General features: G+C 33.2%; 2 protein-coding genes across 3 annotated transcripts; both read right to left on the reverse strand.

Annotated features, from left to right (window-relative positions):
• Window positions 1-3,260: 3,260 nt before the first annotated feature.
• On the reverse strand, window positions 3,261-5,556 carry LOC132316266 (squamosa promoter-binding protein 1-like). 2 transcript variants are annotated; one of them, XM_059814777.1, is made up of 2 exons: window positions 5,040-5,556; window positions 3,261-3,745 (listed from the first exon to the last, which is right to left on the reverse strand). In XM_059814777.1, exons 1-2 carry the CDS (start codon window positions 5,366-5,368, stop codon window positions 3,613-3,615), a joined length of 462 nt encoding a protein of 153 aa, XP_059670760.1. In that variant the 5' UTR covers window positions 5,369-5,556; the 3' UTR covers window positions 3,261-3,612. The 2 variants fall into 2 exon arrangements, with proteins under 2 accessions (XP_059670760.1, XP_059670765.1); XM_059814782.1 differs by having other exon boundaries at window positions 3,261-3,730; window positions 5,040-5,546.
• A 3,757-nt stretch (window positions 5,557-9,313) lies between these two features.
• Window positions 9,314-10,668, reverse strand: LOC132281472 (F-box protein CPR1-like). Its single transcript, XM_059783173.1, has 2 exons — window positions 10,369-10,668; window positions 9,314-10,327 (listed from the first exon to the last, which is right to left on the reverse strand). Exons 1-2 carry the CDS (start codon window positions 10,666-10,668, stop codon window positions 9,569-9,571), a joined length of 1,059 nt encoding a protein of 352 aa, XP_059639156.1. The 3' UTR covers window positions 9,314-9,568.
• Between the last annotated feature and the right edge of the window lie 5,455 nt (window positions 10,669-16,123).

Raw genomic sequence — 16,123 nt, forward strand, 5'->3', positions numbered from 1 at the left:
TTTCTAGCTGCACTATTTGTAGAAATTAGAATCTTGAGAGAGAATGCTTTAATTATCTCTCCCATGTTTGTCAAATCATGTATAATTTTCTCACTGTTCTCTTATCACATCTCATATCAAGAATAACCACTATGTATGATCTCAGTAACTACACTTTAGCTTTAACTGTTGGTTGTCTTTATTTAATCTTTAGTGTAAATATCTTCCACGTGAGTGATTGAATTTCTCTATTGGAATCAAGTTGGCTTCTCCAAGAAATATCGATTATAATATATATTTCTAATTTACTTATTAATTATCAGAGGGTCAATTATAGTAGACCTAGACAACTAGGTCCACTACCCATCCATTTCTCCTGTCATGCCGTCCAGATTCCAAACCAAACCGCACAGGTCTTTTTCACCTTCGGATTAATGTTATTGATGGGAGAAAGGATTGAAACCTTAAGGCTTTGAGATAGAGTTGCGCAAGTTCCACTAAACTAGACATAGAGGGGGAGAATAGGTCTTGTAGGAAATGATTAACCGATTTTAATGATTTTGCAAATTTAAAACTACTTTTAACAGAAATTTAATTTTAGAATATAGCAGAAAGTAAGCAGGTGTACACCTTCTGGCAAAGATTGTTAAAAAGCTAACAATCCACAATAAAAATAAGTAATTAAAACATAAAACAATGGACACCAGAATTTAACGTGGAAAACCCTAAGCAAGGAAAAAGCACGGAATCTAATCTAGGCAAATCAAATCCACTGTATAAGACCTAATCCAATGTTTGAAGTATTCAATCTGTATTTGCAATCTTGCACATATGATGTGGGACCTTTGGAGTTTTGCACTATTATAAGAACAGTCAAGGTTAAGGTTTTGATGTAGGAAGGTTGGGGATTGATTGGATGCAGTTTTAGGGAAAATGAAAGAAAGGTTTTGGGTTTGTTCCTATGCTGTGAAGAGTATACTGTGAACAGTAGTACTTGCAGAAAAAGATAAAATAGAATCTAGGTATTACTCCTAGGTTTTAGTTTCATCACACAATCCAAAAGGGCTCAAAATTAGTCTTTATTGAATTTACATAAGTATAGGCTGCTAGACAACTCCTACACCAGTTAGGATTGTAGAAACTTAAGACTGACTGACAAAACTCATCTAAACATAATACATACCATATAATATGACCCAATAACATAACATGAGGCAAACTAAGACCATGGGGCACCAGCATAGCCCCCAAAAAAGTTCTATAAATTACAAAAACAACTTGGTCCTAAAACATTGCAGAACTTATATAAAATTCAAGCAATGACAAACAAACTTGTATAAAATTCAAGCAACAACAAATAAACTCATAGAAAATGTCAACTCAACTCAATTATGCAAGGTCCACGCATACTTAAATTGTACCAGATAAAGAGCTTAGGCCTTGAAAGCCTCTTTCCGTGCCTTTTATATACTTTTAAAGGATGCTGGCACTCGTCTCCATTAACATCCCTATGGGGATGTCTTTTTGGGTTAAATCCTCATATATGGAATAAGCATCAATGAGCATGGTGTTCTCTGTCACTCTTTCAATGTGGACAATGGAATGGTTATGTGAGCTGAGTTCATAAATGGTATACGACATGTGTAAGGCAATGGATAGAAGTGATAATGTATTCAGAGATTATTTCGCTGCCTACAATGGATTGATTGGATGGGATATACGAAGTCTTGACATTCTGTGCCAAAAAGCATGTCATGCATAGAACATGGATGGAAAGGTAGACTTCTTTAGTTCAATTGGACCTTCTTGCGTTACATGAACTGTGGAAAGCAACGATCGATCGGATATTTTTGCTTACCCATGGTTGGAGCACGCAGACCTAGTGAAAGGAAAATTATTTGTGTCAAGAGGTGCCTAAATGAACTTTCAGCATGGAAGGAAACACTCGATATGTTCTTGTAGCATAGATGAAAATAGGGGTGCATGTGGGAGGTGATACTCTTGATGGCATGACAATTGGTGCCTTGGAATCTTTTATCTTGACTAATTTTAATGAAAGGCTAAATGCGGTTTGGAAAAATCTTCAATGGATTTAAAAGCTCGCTGCAGATTTCTGGTACGCATATTTCTTTTCCTTTTCTTTTTATTCTTTTATATGTTTTTTGTTATTGATGATCGAAGGTTTATTGCCATGTCTTTAATCATCATCATCCTTGCTTTTGTCCCATATGAATGGGGCCAACCTATTTTTATGTCTTTAATAGTGTTCTACTATAAAATTTTAAGTTAATGTTCTTTTTCATATCTTACTCTACTGTCATATGTTTTCATGTCTTTCTGGGGTTGTATGCCTGTTTGGTTGGCATTATTGAACTTTGTGAATTGGCAGTGTAAAGAAAAAGTGGAAATGATACTCCCATGAAAAAGAAAGAAAAAGGGAAAAAAGAGACATTCATGCTTTAGTAAATAGTGCTCAAATGTGCTGAATGAATTTTACCAACTAGTAAGCTATTTAGAATGGTTATTAAATACCACATATTATGCTAACAAGTGACACATAATGTTCAAATTCAACTACAAGAAAAAGATAATAAGAAACAAAATAAACAAATCCCTACTTTATATCAATTATAAATTGAAGTACTATGGGTTGAGTCAAGATCTTAAATTTATAAATATGTAGATTGGCTAAAATTTGTTCTTTAAATTTAATAGGAAATTCAAGCCATTAACTATTCATTTCCAGTAAATCATATCTTACCCATTGAAAGATCAATTACCCAACATGGTGAAATACATTTATGATAGGTTTGTTTAGAATTCCAAACAACTTGTAAATTGGTTTTGAGCATTCCGGAGCCAGTTGGTACTTTTCCATGAACTGCCAAATGATGATGAACTGAAAGGCTAATGCTAGATATGTTTAGCCAAATTATAGAAAACAAACACTTAAAGGACAATGAGAGGTTTAGAACTTAAAATAGGTGTTGTGGGACAAGATCTATTAACAAAATCCATCTTCCCCCCCCCCCCCCCCCCCCCCCCCCCCAACACACACGCACGCACAAAAAAAAAAAAAAAAACGGTTTTAGGGCCTTGCACTGACTCTAAATCAAAGCCTAGGGTAAAGGCCATAGTTTGTATGGACAACATTTATGGATTTGGTGAGAGAACTGAGCCTCAACCTTCGCTGAAACTGCATTCTACCTCTAGCTCTTACCTCTCAAAGTATTGATGTTAATATCATTTTTTTTCCTAAGAAAATTAATATGGTACGAGTGTATGATAAGTCACAGACAAAAATCACTAACGGATTGAAAAAGAACTACAGACCAATCCATATGGAGTACATATATGCCTTCAATCACCATCACCAGAACACAGTACCGAAATAAATGGTCAAAGTGCTTTTATGCTGTCTGGTTTGTTATACGTACAATACTTGACTACGTAGAACTAAAAAACAACAAGAAGAAATCCAAGGATTGACAGAAGAGAGAGAGCATGCTGGTGATCACAAAGTTAAATCTCGGCTGATAAGTAAAATGCTAGCTGGAGGCATTTCCTGAGAGAGTTATCTGAATATTCCTTTTCATTCGTAATTGGTTTGCCTTCAGCTGAGTCATTTCCTTCTCAGCTTGACCCTTCCCCATGAGAATCATATGAACTTCTGCGGCGACGCGCATTGTGTCCAGCCAACCGTCTTCGGCAACTCCTTTTAGCTTCATCGAACTCCAATAGTTCGTGGAACCTGCAGAGGGTGCATCTTTTCATAAAGACACAGTACAGAGTGAATAAGGGAATAATTCTTCCTCGTCTTCTTATTCTAGTTCATCTAATCCCATTATGTTTCTCTTCTACATAAAAATGAAATATGGTTTGCTTCTATTTTTAGTAAATAAATACTTGAAACCAACTGATGATATGAACTGGGGAAAAACACGTTTTAATTTAATTCAACTATACTATAAGAAAGTTAGAGCTCTAAAATCAGAAATGAAAGACTGTGGATCACTTTCACAATGAAAATTCCATCTTTAATTGACAGCACACACCCCCCACCCCAACAAAAGAAAACCTCAACAATTTGATAAGAATAAACATCGCTATTATGAGGGATCCTGGACAACAACCCCTAACCCATCCCTTTGAAGTTAAAGGGAAAAAATAATAGGATGGAGTCAGTTTCACATGACAGCTACAGTATGTTTAGGTGTCCTATGAAAATGATCCTGTTCTAGTTTTTTGAGATCAGTTGAAGTAGTCTGTTCTCACCCAGCCTCTACAAGAAAATGGCTTCATCACCATAGTTATGTGACTGAAATGCTGGACCTCGTTATCCCATTGCAATTAAATATGATCCACCGGCAACTAGTATCAACAAAGTTCAAGTACTATGAACAAAACCAGATCATTATAAAATACTTTGTAAAACATAATGAAATAATTCTATTTCCAGTAGGTGCCTAGCGTAAGGCTTCATTCAAGTAGCCATCATTTGTTACATTATGAGTTTAATCTAATTAATTAATTCGAATTATGTATTGGAATGATTGAACTAGAGCTGCCGATATCTTGTTTTGATTTGTTGAGCAAGTAGATTCCACTTTTGAGTTATATTTTTGGATGAGTTGTGGTTATATCAACAAATGTTAGTTGTAATTGCCTATTTAATGTTTAAAGATTAATTATTCATCTAAAAAATGAATATTAATGATGTTAAAGTAAGGATTCTATTGACCTGATCCAAGTAAATAATCTATCCTTTCTTATACAGTATTTCTTTTACTTTCGAGTGTGTGCATCATGGTAGAAACTGTAAACAATTTTATATTTTTATATTAATATGGTGTATTATCAATGCTTTAGCAAATAAGTATAATTCTGTTGCTTCGTGGAATGATGAAAAGTTAAATTCAATTAGCACCTGTCATTTATCTTAATCACAACTGAGAAACCATCAAACTGAGCACATTCATAGTCTGAAAAATTTATTGATAGGGAATTCAAGAGAGAGAGAGAGAGGAAGGTGCAAACTAGAATTATTAGGGTTTCCCAACCTGCTGCATTGCTGACAGAAACGCTGCCGGAGTCCGGCAACTACTACAGCTGTAGCCTTAGCATGAATCTCACATACCTTGTGCCGACGGTGGTACCTTTTGGCATCAGTCATGTCGGTAGTGCAATTCTCCACCTGACAACAAGGCTGGGTTGATCCACCTCCTCCAGATACTTTCTTACTGGATAGAGTCGATTGATTTTTCTGTTTGCCGGCCTCTCCAAACCCTAACCCAACATTATCTTCCTCATCTTCCTCCTCTTCTGACCCCACCTCTTCCTTCATCTTATTTTTCGTGCTCCTCTCCCCTACAGCTTTGCTTGTTTCCATTTCTTGGAACAACAAAGGAAAGTTAGGAGAGAATATTATAGACAGGAAGAAGAAAGTGAAACCTTAAGAGAAAGGTGAACAAGAAGAGTGTGAGGACCACAAAGCTCCATTCCTTTTCTTTCAATATTAAAGGGAATAATGAAGGGAAATAAGATAGATTAAAGATGAGCTCAAAGACTCCAGTTTATAGGTGTATAGTAAAACAGGAGCAATAGTACATATCACAGCCACTCTTGTAATAATACATATCACAGTTGCTCTTCTCTTTTTTATTATTATTATTATTATTATTATTATTTTTTAACTTTATTTTAACTTTCACATGATATGATATCCCATAACATGATAATTGTGATAGAAAGAGTAGTTATAAAGAACGTTTGGTATACTCGCTTCCTTCTTAAAGCTAAGGTATCTTTACAGTTACCGCCACAACTTTGGCTTGAGAAGTACGTCCTTCACCTCCTCAAATGGGAGGTTAAGGGTTCAAGCCCCAGTGGAGGCATGTGTGTGTAGGTATACTTGCCTATTTTAAAAAAAAATTAAAAAATTAAAAAGAAGAAGAAAAAAAGGGTATCTTTATAGCTTTCATGAAGTTTGTTGTTGCATCTCATTTATTCTTTAACCCTCTTAAGGGATCTTTATAGTGCATCCACACAGCTAGGCTGCTAGAAAGCTTGTCACCATGAATCAATGACAACATTAGAATATAATAGGCAAATTAAACGAGTTCTAATCACCATCACCATTCCCTTGGTTGTTAACCTCCTCTCCCCTTGTGTGTTTGTGTGTGTATTTTTTTTAGGGTATATTGCCAAAGGCATTACCATGACAATTGCCAGAAATCACCATAACTCTGTAACTATCACCATTTTGCATTTGTGCACCCAGTTCTGAACAATTTTAGATTTCATGTGATCTGCTTGCTTAGTGAGGAAAAGGAGGAGATGCTGTAAAAGGGATCATTCTCTCTTTTTTTTTGGGATCATTCTCGTGTTTTTATTTTATTTTTCAGGAGAAGAGTATGACTGGTATGAGAGAAGTAAAGGAAAAAATTTCAGGGTTACATGTCATTTTTGTTTCAAAATCTTTTATTGTTAAGATTTTTCAATTTTTGATTTAATTTTAGCAAAATATGAGGGGACCACTTTTTATTTGTTCTATGTTTTTTCCTCAAATTTTTTCTTCTCTCATCTTCTCCCACTAAATCTGCTAATCAAAGAATTTCTCTTAGAACAAAGATCTTATTATGTAAAAACGGCCTTTGACTAACATTATTCCTGCCAAATTGTTCAGGGCCTCTCTCTACACACCAATACATATATGCATATGCATAGTGCATACATTAATACATATAATTATGTTTAAAGAAGCGCATACAATATATATCATAGTTGGTAGTCCTTGTCTTGAAAGGGACGAGTCTTGTATTTTAGGTGGATGATTGATGACTGAAAGGTGAGAACCATTTATGATTCAATAATTTGGACCACTTTTGCTTCAACAGATATCAAGTGTCTCTTTACTGTACGAGTCGTTGCCCATTTTCTCTGTCCTCCTCCCCACATTTGCTTTCACACTGTATTTAATTGGTTTGCATCAAAGTGGCCACCGAATGTGATACCAGCTACGACATTCATCATGGCATTGGCCCATATCAGGTACCATTACCATATGGTTTGGTCCCCCATTGTACGAGGACAGCTCTTTGGCTAATGGCCATGTAATTAACTTCGAATCCTCTTTTACTACAACTTTTCTGTCTCCTTTTAGTAAAATGTATTCACAATTTAAGTTAAGGATTTGTGTGATTGATGTGCGTGCGTGTATATATGTTGTAACTGTAAGAAAATTCTATTTACCTTGCAGAATGCATTACATTACATGATTTGAAGAAGTGTTGTGATTAAATGATCTTTTGTCATTCTGGTTTAGGTTAGGTTAGTGTGTCATTTTGTGGACCAAAGTAGTAGGGTTAATAATTCAAATCCAGGGATCCGAATCCCCTCCTGTGTGTGCTATTACATCGCTTGTGCAACATACTACAGTCGTAGATTCGTAGCGCAACAGATACATATCATTTTTGCAAAGTGCTGTACATAGTAGTTGGCACATAAGTTGCGGCACAAGAGAGGATTGGGATGGCAATTAATTTGCTGGTACTACCCCTCGCGGAGTCAACATGCAACCACACTAGAATAAGTATATACACTGTTGTATAATCCATCTTTTTGAAAGGGGTCATAGACCAAATACTATTCATTCTTCATTTTGTTACTAAGTGTCTTGCTGGCCTGTAGTTTATAGGGCTGTAGAACTAGTCTGGGCTTAGTATGCTGTTGAGAATACATTAAAGAGGCCTGGGCTTGAAAGCTCAACTGCAGGTAGACCCAACAAAAAGTGGTTATCGGATCAACATACATACATATATATATATATACATATATATATTGCGCCGTAGATGTTCAATAGGTTTTAGAGAAGTTTAATCCAGGAGAAGAACTTTAGCAGTCGTTAGGAACGTATTTGAATGTACTTACCAAAAGGCCATCCGGTGATAGATGGATGGTAGATTCATAATATTTGCTGTTCCTTTTCATGAGAGCGCTGCCTATATTTACACCACTTTTTTTTTGTTTGGTAAATGTACATGTATGCTGTTTGTATACGCTTACAAAATTTACAAGTGTGTATGTCTATATATATATATTTATATGTATGTATACAGACATACATATATATACATACATACATATGCACACACACACACACACACACACACACACATATATATATATATTGTTAAGGCCATATCGGGATTTGACTATAGTAATAATATTTCGGTCTACTAAGTACAAAAAATTGGCAAATGACCACCAACTTGGATTCAAATATGGAATAAGACAACCACATGGCACATGCAGTCCCTTCATCCAACATTCACCGGGCAATTATCGAAAAAAGTGGCCTCAAACAAACAATTCTTAATCACATTATCGAAAAAAGTGGCCTCAAACAAACAATTCTTAATCACAAATATGAGGAACATTGCCAAAGATGACCGTTGGCCAATGGGTATTGTACAAATGTCACATGGGCTGTTTCTAGCCCCGTTCTTATTGTAAAATGATTCACAGTAAATCATCCATCGTCAAGACCACAAAACCTTATTATGGGCTTATAAAGGCAGGGCTCTCTTAATTTTCGTAAACAAAAAAAAATGGTTGTAATTAATGGATTTCGGACTAAGCAGCATGAATACGGTATACAATATAGGAGTAGTAGTTAATTTTGTTTTCTTTTAATTTTTATATCATTTTTCTAACTCACTCATAATATATTTTAGATTGCATTGAATTCAATTATTTTTATTAAAAGAAAAAAAAAATCAATCATAAAATCACGGAAAGTGTCAAAAACAGATTGCTAACATGATACCAGAAAATAAAATATTCACTATTTAATGATTTCCGAATATTCAATACACCATAAGAAAAATATAGTTTCTTCCACGATTTTGGATTTCCAATAACGATACTGAATGTTATCTAACAAATCATCATATTGAGAGGTCATGAATACAAATGACCAAGGTTTGGCAACTATTCAAGGCCCTCAAACAAGAACCCGGTTCGTCTTTGGTGCTCTTTTCAGCGTGCTGAGGCGGTCCCACCAGCCAGGTGGGCCTGTTGATAGGGTGACTGTCGACGGGAGAGGTTCCCAACGCCTTAAGCAAATACCTAGCAAGTTTATGTTGAAACTTGAAATACAAGTTAATAGTGAAGTGAATTTAATGTGTGAAAGCTAGTCAATACAAGACCAAACAAAATTAAACAAACATCCCTTTTAGGAATTTATGTAGGTCTTAATTATATAATTATACATTCTGTTATAAATAAAAAGCACTTTAACATTTAGACAGACAGCTTAGGATAGAATGACCCCTTTCACAACCATTATCATTTCTATCAATTTTTTCATTCTAACACAATCATGATGATGATATATAGTATATAGTACATAAAAACTTGTCCACCAATATGATATAGTACATAAAAGATTTCATTAAAATATCCTAATAAAAAAGACACAGCAATCTCCCCAACATTCCGAGGGCCCACGGGACATGAGGTACAAGAAATTCCATAAGCAATACCTTTCAACCCTCGAGCTTGCTATTTCTACTCATCACTTCCGCCATCATAACGGAAGCGGAACGAGGCTTCCAAAACAAATAAAAGGTCCCTCCAACTCCTCCCAGTAGTTCTTCTTTGCTTTTGTGATTATTTTATATTTTAAATCAAACCAAAGAAATCTTTCACAATCCTGTAGCAGTATTACTTCACCACCACTCCTGGAAAATGCCAAAGGCCTGAAAGCATCCGATGGATAACTGCTAATCTCCGTTGGTAAAACAGAAAATAATCTAGTCCAAGATTCCTTAATTCCATACTCCTTCGTCACCCACAATTCAACACGAAAGCTGTGAATATGGCAGAGTACACAAAGCCATTCTCCTAGAACCACCACATTCATTTCAAAACTCTTATCAGAATAATCAGGCTGTGGCACCAGCCGATATTCCTCAACCCCAAGATCAAAAGCAGCAATCAAATTGGCCCTATCCGAATAGGGTTTTCGACACACAAGCCAGTGCAAAGCCCCATTAGCAAGTGTAGCATTTCTATCATAGAGAAGGTAACAAGGAAGAGCTTGAATTCTTCGCCAAGTATTTGACTTCAGATTACAAACCTTGACTTCAGAGTCAAATGAATCACCATCGTCCTTAGAGTAATACTCTACTATTCTCACCACCTTGTAGTCATCACTGACACCATCATACCCAAACCCGTATATTGTATCAGAACTGCTCCAATGTTTGCGTGAGAACTCAATCGGTGTGACCGGTAATTTGTGGTGTTTTCTGGTGGACGGATTCCACGGGCAATGTCTTTTGGCGATTTATACAAACAGAGCAAGCCATCACAACAACCAATCACTTTAGTCTTTTCCTCATTCTTCAACGGGTGGTAAAGGTGAAGATCTAGCTCCTCCACCTCCTCCTCCTCATCATCATCATCTGAGGGAGAGTCCAAGTCTATGGAGAAGAGGTCGAAATCACTGAAAATCAGCCTGCGATTGGAGTTGGTTTTGATGGATTGATTTAGATGCGATTTGATGAAATGTGGGTCGTCGATCAGAGCACACCATGATTTCGATACACATCTGAACCGCAGAAGGGGTTTCACTGGTAATCTTGATAGTATGTCGGCGACTACTTGCAACGGAATTTCTGACATTTTTGGCTGCTCTTTATGGTTTATATGTATCTAGAGTCAACAAAGGTTTGGTTCAACAAAGCAAGAAGTGAGATCTGATTCATAACCGAGAGAGAGAGAGAGAGAGACATTTCTTATAAACCCAAGCTACAGTAACACCAATTTATTCACACAAATATAGATTTGCATGATATCAAATGAAAAACAAGAATAGATATACAATTCCAAATTAAGCTATTTCAGGAACTATAGAGATATAAAATCATATCTATGTATATATCTTGAACTGGCAAATTTATACAGCTTTCCTTTAGGAGAGAAGATATTGAGGGCAACCTCAGTGTCGCAGAAAACTGAAAGCTCCAATGCTTTCTTTGGTTCAACAAAGCAAGAAGTGAGATCTGATTCATAACCGAGAGAGAGAGAGAGAGAGAGAGATTTCTTATAAACCCAAGCTACAGTAACACCAATTTATTCACACAAATATAGATTTGCATGATATCAAATGAAAAACAAGAATAGATATACAATTCCAAATTAAGCTATTTCAGGAACTATAGAGATATAAAATCATATCTATGTATATATCTTGAACTGGCAAATTTATACAGCTTTCCTTTAGGAGAGAAGATATTGAGGGCAACCTCAGTGTCGCAGAAAACTGAAAGCTCCAATGCTTTCTTTAGCAGCACATTTCGGCGCTTGGAGAAAGTCACTTGCATGCTTGTATCGTTCTCTATAGTTAGACCTCAAAAAAATTGGGTGCAGTGAATTTTACTGCGGGGGGTTGGTATAGTCAATTTTACAAAGGACAAATTGCTCTTGAACAAAGGTGAGACAAAAGGGCAAACTGACTAGCATTTTTTAGACCTTTTTTTTTTTAATCACTTTTTGTCATTTTGACCACCAATGACTCATCAGTTTACTTTTTAAACAAGAACCCAAATCTACTAGTTATATATATGAAATTAATGAAACATTCAAACTTCCATACAACATAACATGAATATTTAGGGAAGATTTACTGGTCAATAAATCAATCAAACTGTATTAAGTATTAACATTCCATCCTTGTATGGCAGTCCGAAAAATGATAATCCTATCATCTAGGAAGCACGGAAGCACGGACACAGACATATCAGATTCCAAAAAATGGACACGGATACAGCCCAGATATGGCTGTGAAATAATAGTATAATATATTAATAACAAGTTGAGCAAAATCCACAATACCATAGTAACCATACCATGCAGCTAACAAAAAAAAAAATACTACATTACACAAATACTTCAATTGACACAAATACCTTTTTTTTTACTAGTTGGGTACTCACACACACATGCCTCCATGGAGGCTCGAAGCCCTGACCTCTCTTTGAGAAGTAGGGGCTTGGTAGCTAGGCCACTGGCCTGGTGGTTATTGACACAAATACTTTAATTCATCATTCAAGCAATTAAGAACCAAACAAAATTATAACCAGAAATAGATAAATAGGTTAAAATAAATTTCCAACATGTTCAAAATTATCATTCATAACATAAAACATATAAGTTCAATAACAAAAAAAACCTCCAACATCTTCATCTTTCATCATTGATCAGACAAGTTTAGTAACAAAACACACAAGATGATTATATATCAATCAGATATCAGATTCCAGTATCTGTGTGTATATATCAGTATATGTTAACAGTATATGTTAATATATATTTTTGCCCCAAGGAGGGTTTAGAAATGGCCAAAACCGTGCACAACAATGCCCGGACTCTAAAGAATTTAAGAGCCTGCTCATTAAAGTTGCAATCCAACACACAAAGAAGACATATACATATCCATATACACATGCATAGAGAAAAAATTACAGAATATCAAGTATCGAGTATTTGAGTGAAGTGAGAGACGGTTAAAGAAGTGGAGAGGGGATTTGAGAGAGAAAAAAAAATACATACCTGGTGGAGTCGCCGATAGTAGACATCAGATAGAAAAAGAGTCGCCGGAGAGAATATTCGCCGGTGTGGGCAGTGGCGCAGGATTTGGGAATTTTGGGGCTAGGGCACGTCGCGTACGTGAAAGATGAATGCGTTTGGCTCTATGTTTTTTTATTAGTCCAAAAGGAAGTTCCCTTCTGGTAATTGTGACTCATAATTTATGACTTCCAGTTGTTACCGAGTCATATTCTTTAGGAGAAGTAATTTTTTTCGAACATTCTAGTTTAAACTTTTCTTTTGCGAAATAATACTAATAATAATAATAATAATAAATAAACTTTTAAAATTGGAAAATGGTGTAATTGACAATCTGAATCCGGATTGGGAAAATTTGATGCTTAAAATAACGGATATAGGGATTATAATTTTTCTAATTAGCTCAATATTATAATTTTTCTAAACAAGGTCCACTAAATAAAATTTCAATTTATTAAGATTAATTCATATATCTAAATAATTATTAATTAATACATTTTTAGAAGACATTAAATGGTCATTAACTAATTTTAATTTAAAATATCATTAATTAAAACTTTCTTAGTGTGTGTGTCATATATATCTCATGGAGTGGATCAAATTACGGATTACATATTATGAATCGGATTTTTAACATTTCAATATGTAATCTAATTGGTAAATTACGAATTGCATATAGTTGAATCCATTACCAATGTGTGAATTTGATAATTCAATTGGATTGCACGGATTGGATGGAACTCGCGAATTTACAGATGAAATGCCCTCTCCTAATACAATTGACCTCATGACAATTAATTATGGGAGGCGATATTCGTACTCCACTTTTTAACATTAACACTACAATCTTATATGAAATGACAATTCTAACCTTAATTTTACAAGTAAATAATTATTACTTTTTAAATGACACAACTGTCATTTTCATATTTTCTTTTCTTATCTCTAATATCTTTTAATAACACAAATAAAATAAAATAAAAGTTGAATAACTCTTTTTTAAGGGACCAAAATAAATAAAATATTGTTATATTGAATAAATTGCCTCTTTTGGCTGCATAAAAAATATAAAAAGTAACCATTTAAAAAATTATATTTTTTGACATGAAGAAAAAAAAAACCCTAAAAATTATATTTATTGAATAAATTATCTCTATTGTCAAGATCCCAAAAAAAATAATAATAATAAAAAATACAAGAAGATGATTATAAAGTTTTTTTATATCTATTGAATAAAATATATTTTTTGATAAGACTCAAAAAAAAAAGAAAAAAAGAAAAAAAATTATGGAGTAAATTATTTCTTTTGACAAGACCCATTACCAAAAAATAAAGTTACCTCTTTTGAAAAAATTGAAAAAAAATCAATTTTGTTGAATAAATATCTCTTTAGATTGTACAATTTTTTTTTTAAATAAATAAAAAATAAAATAAAATCACTATGTAATAAATTATCCCTTTTAATGGCCAAAAATAAAATTATTAGTATAGAATAAATTATTTTCTTTGAGAGGACCTTCGGAAAAAACAAAAAGAAAGGGGGAAAAAAAACAGTAAAGAAAGTAAAGAAGGTTAAAAAAAAAAAAAAATTAAAGTTGTATAAAGGGTAATTATGATATTATAAATTAAAGAATTATGTATTAATGAATTCAAGGATTTTCTTATCATTTTCTTTTATAAAAATAGAGTGCGAATATTGTCTCCCTTAATTATTAACATAAATATTTTAAAAAAAATTATATTCTTTTTAAAGTTACCAAAAGTCCTTATTAAACTTTATTTATTTGTTTTTTAGCATTAACGTTTAAAATTACATTGGTTAATCCATTTAATTTTTAAAAAAATATATATATAATAAAATCTACTATGAGTTGTATACTTCTATTTGAAGAAAAGTTATTGGGTACTTGGTTATTGAATATCCCTCAATTAATCAAAATTTCACGTTTGATTATGAATACTGGATTGAATTCGAGCTTCGGACTTGAGTGTCCGTGCCGAATACCGAACCACGAAAAAATATTTAGTACTCCAAAGTGGGCGGTTATGTAACATTTCTAACAACCTCATGTATCATTTAATTGTAAAATATAACAAATTAGTATTGGCCAGGTACCATTTTTCTGATAACCACTGCGCCAAATTTGTGGAAATGTGTTAGTTTCCTTAGGCAATGGACTATATCCTCTTTTGTAAGCAGGTCATGTTGTACCTATATTGTATAGTAAATTACACCGTTTAAGGCAAGTTTTTTAAAAAGGTAATTTAAAGTTTGAAATAAAATTTCCCAATGGTGTTAATAGTAAATTGTCAAAAAAATTAAAAAAAATTAGATTCGGATATATATATTTATATATATGTATATAAATTGTCAAAAAAATTAAAAAAAATTAGATTCGGATATATATATATATATATATATATATATATATATATATATATATATATATAAATTAAGAGATTAAATAATTTTTTTATACATTATGGAAATCAATTCTGAAAATAATCACATTAGAATGATCATGGTAAAAGACATTTATATAAATTAATATATATATATATATACACACACACACACAAAATTGAATTCAAACTTATAAGTTAAAACACACAAAGTGTTACCAATAGGAAAAATAGAAAAATTAACAGACCTGCATTAACCACGTAATTGGATTGAAAAATATAACTATTGCTTTTGGAAGCATGGCATTCGTAACTTCGATTTGAAATTGGAAAAAATATTTCAATCTATCGATTCAGTGCTCCAAAATATAACAAAAGTGATTTGTAATAGTTGAACCCAATTAAAGTTATTTATAAACTTTTAATCTTATTCTCAACACCTTCAATATTTATCTTAACATATTTTAATATTTTTATTGGCACCTTTTTAATCTTTTTCTCAATTCTAAAATTTTTTCTTAACATATTTTAATCATGTTTTCAATACATTTAATCTTCTTCTCAACACATTTAATCTTGTTTTCAATATATTTTAATCTTATTTTTAACATCCTTAATCTTTACTTCAACGCTTTTTAATCTTGTTTTCAATCTTAGATATGAGTTATCTGAAAAAATAATAATAAATGAATAAATCATGGTTCAAATTGATTGATTTATGTATTTATTAATCTTTTTTAGATTAGTCAGATTTGAGGTTGAGAAAAAAATTATAAGGCATAACAGACATGCATCAACAACATAATTGGATTGAAAAACATAAATATTGCTTTGTAAGCACGATATTCGTAGCTTCGATTTGAAATTGAAAGAAATCTTTCAATCTATCGGTTTTGTGCTCCCAAACATAACAAAAGTGATTTGTACTAATTGAACCCAATTAAAATTATTTATAAACTTTTAATCTTATTCTCAACACCTTTAATATTTATCTCAACACATTTTAATCTTCTTTTCGGCATCTTTTAATCTTTTTTTCAACTCTAAATTTTTTTCTCAATTTATTATACGACATGAATATAGCATGACCAGGGGCGGAGCCAGGATT

The sequence above is a fragment of the Cornus florida genome, unplaced genomic scaffold (genome assembly GCF_030987335.1).
Source record: "Cornus florida cultivar Cherokee Brave unplaced genomic scaffold, ASM3098733v1 CherokeeBrave_3.0.0_Hap2_Chr01, whole genome shotgun sequence".
NCBI classification, from domain to species: domain Eukaryota; kingdom Viridiplantae; phylum Streptophyta; class Magnoliopsida; order Cornales; family Cornaceae; genus Cornus; species Cornus florida.

What these genes read in the sequence shown, in the direction of transcription:
- LOC132281472 (XM_059783173.1), bottom strand. Translation starts at nt 10,668, where the DNA reads ATGTCAGAAATTCCGTTGCAAGTAGTCGCCGACATACTATCAAGATTA. An exon ending in AGAATGAGGAAAAGACTAAA is followed by an intron (nt 10,328 to 10,368) that starts GTGATTGGTTGT and finishes TTTGTATAAATC; the next exon opens with GCCAAAAGACATTGCCCGTG.
- LOC132316266 (XM_059814777.1), bottom strand. Translation starts at nt 5,368, where the DNA reads ATGGAAACAAGCAAAGCTGTAGGGGAGAGGAGCACGAAAAATAAGATG. An exon ending in TTCTGTCAGCAATGCAGCAG is followed by an intron (nt 3,746 to 5,039) that starts GTTGGGAAACCC and finishes CTTTATGAAAAG; the next exon opens with ATGCACCCTCTGCAGGTTCC.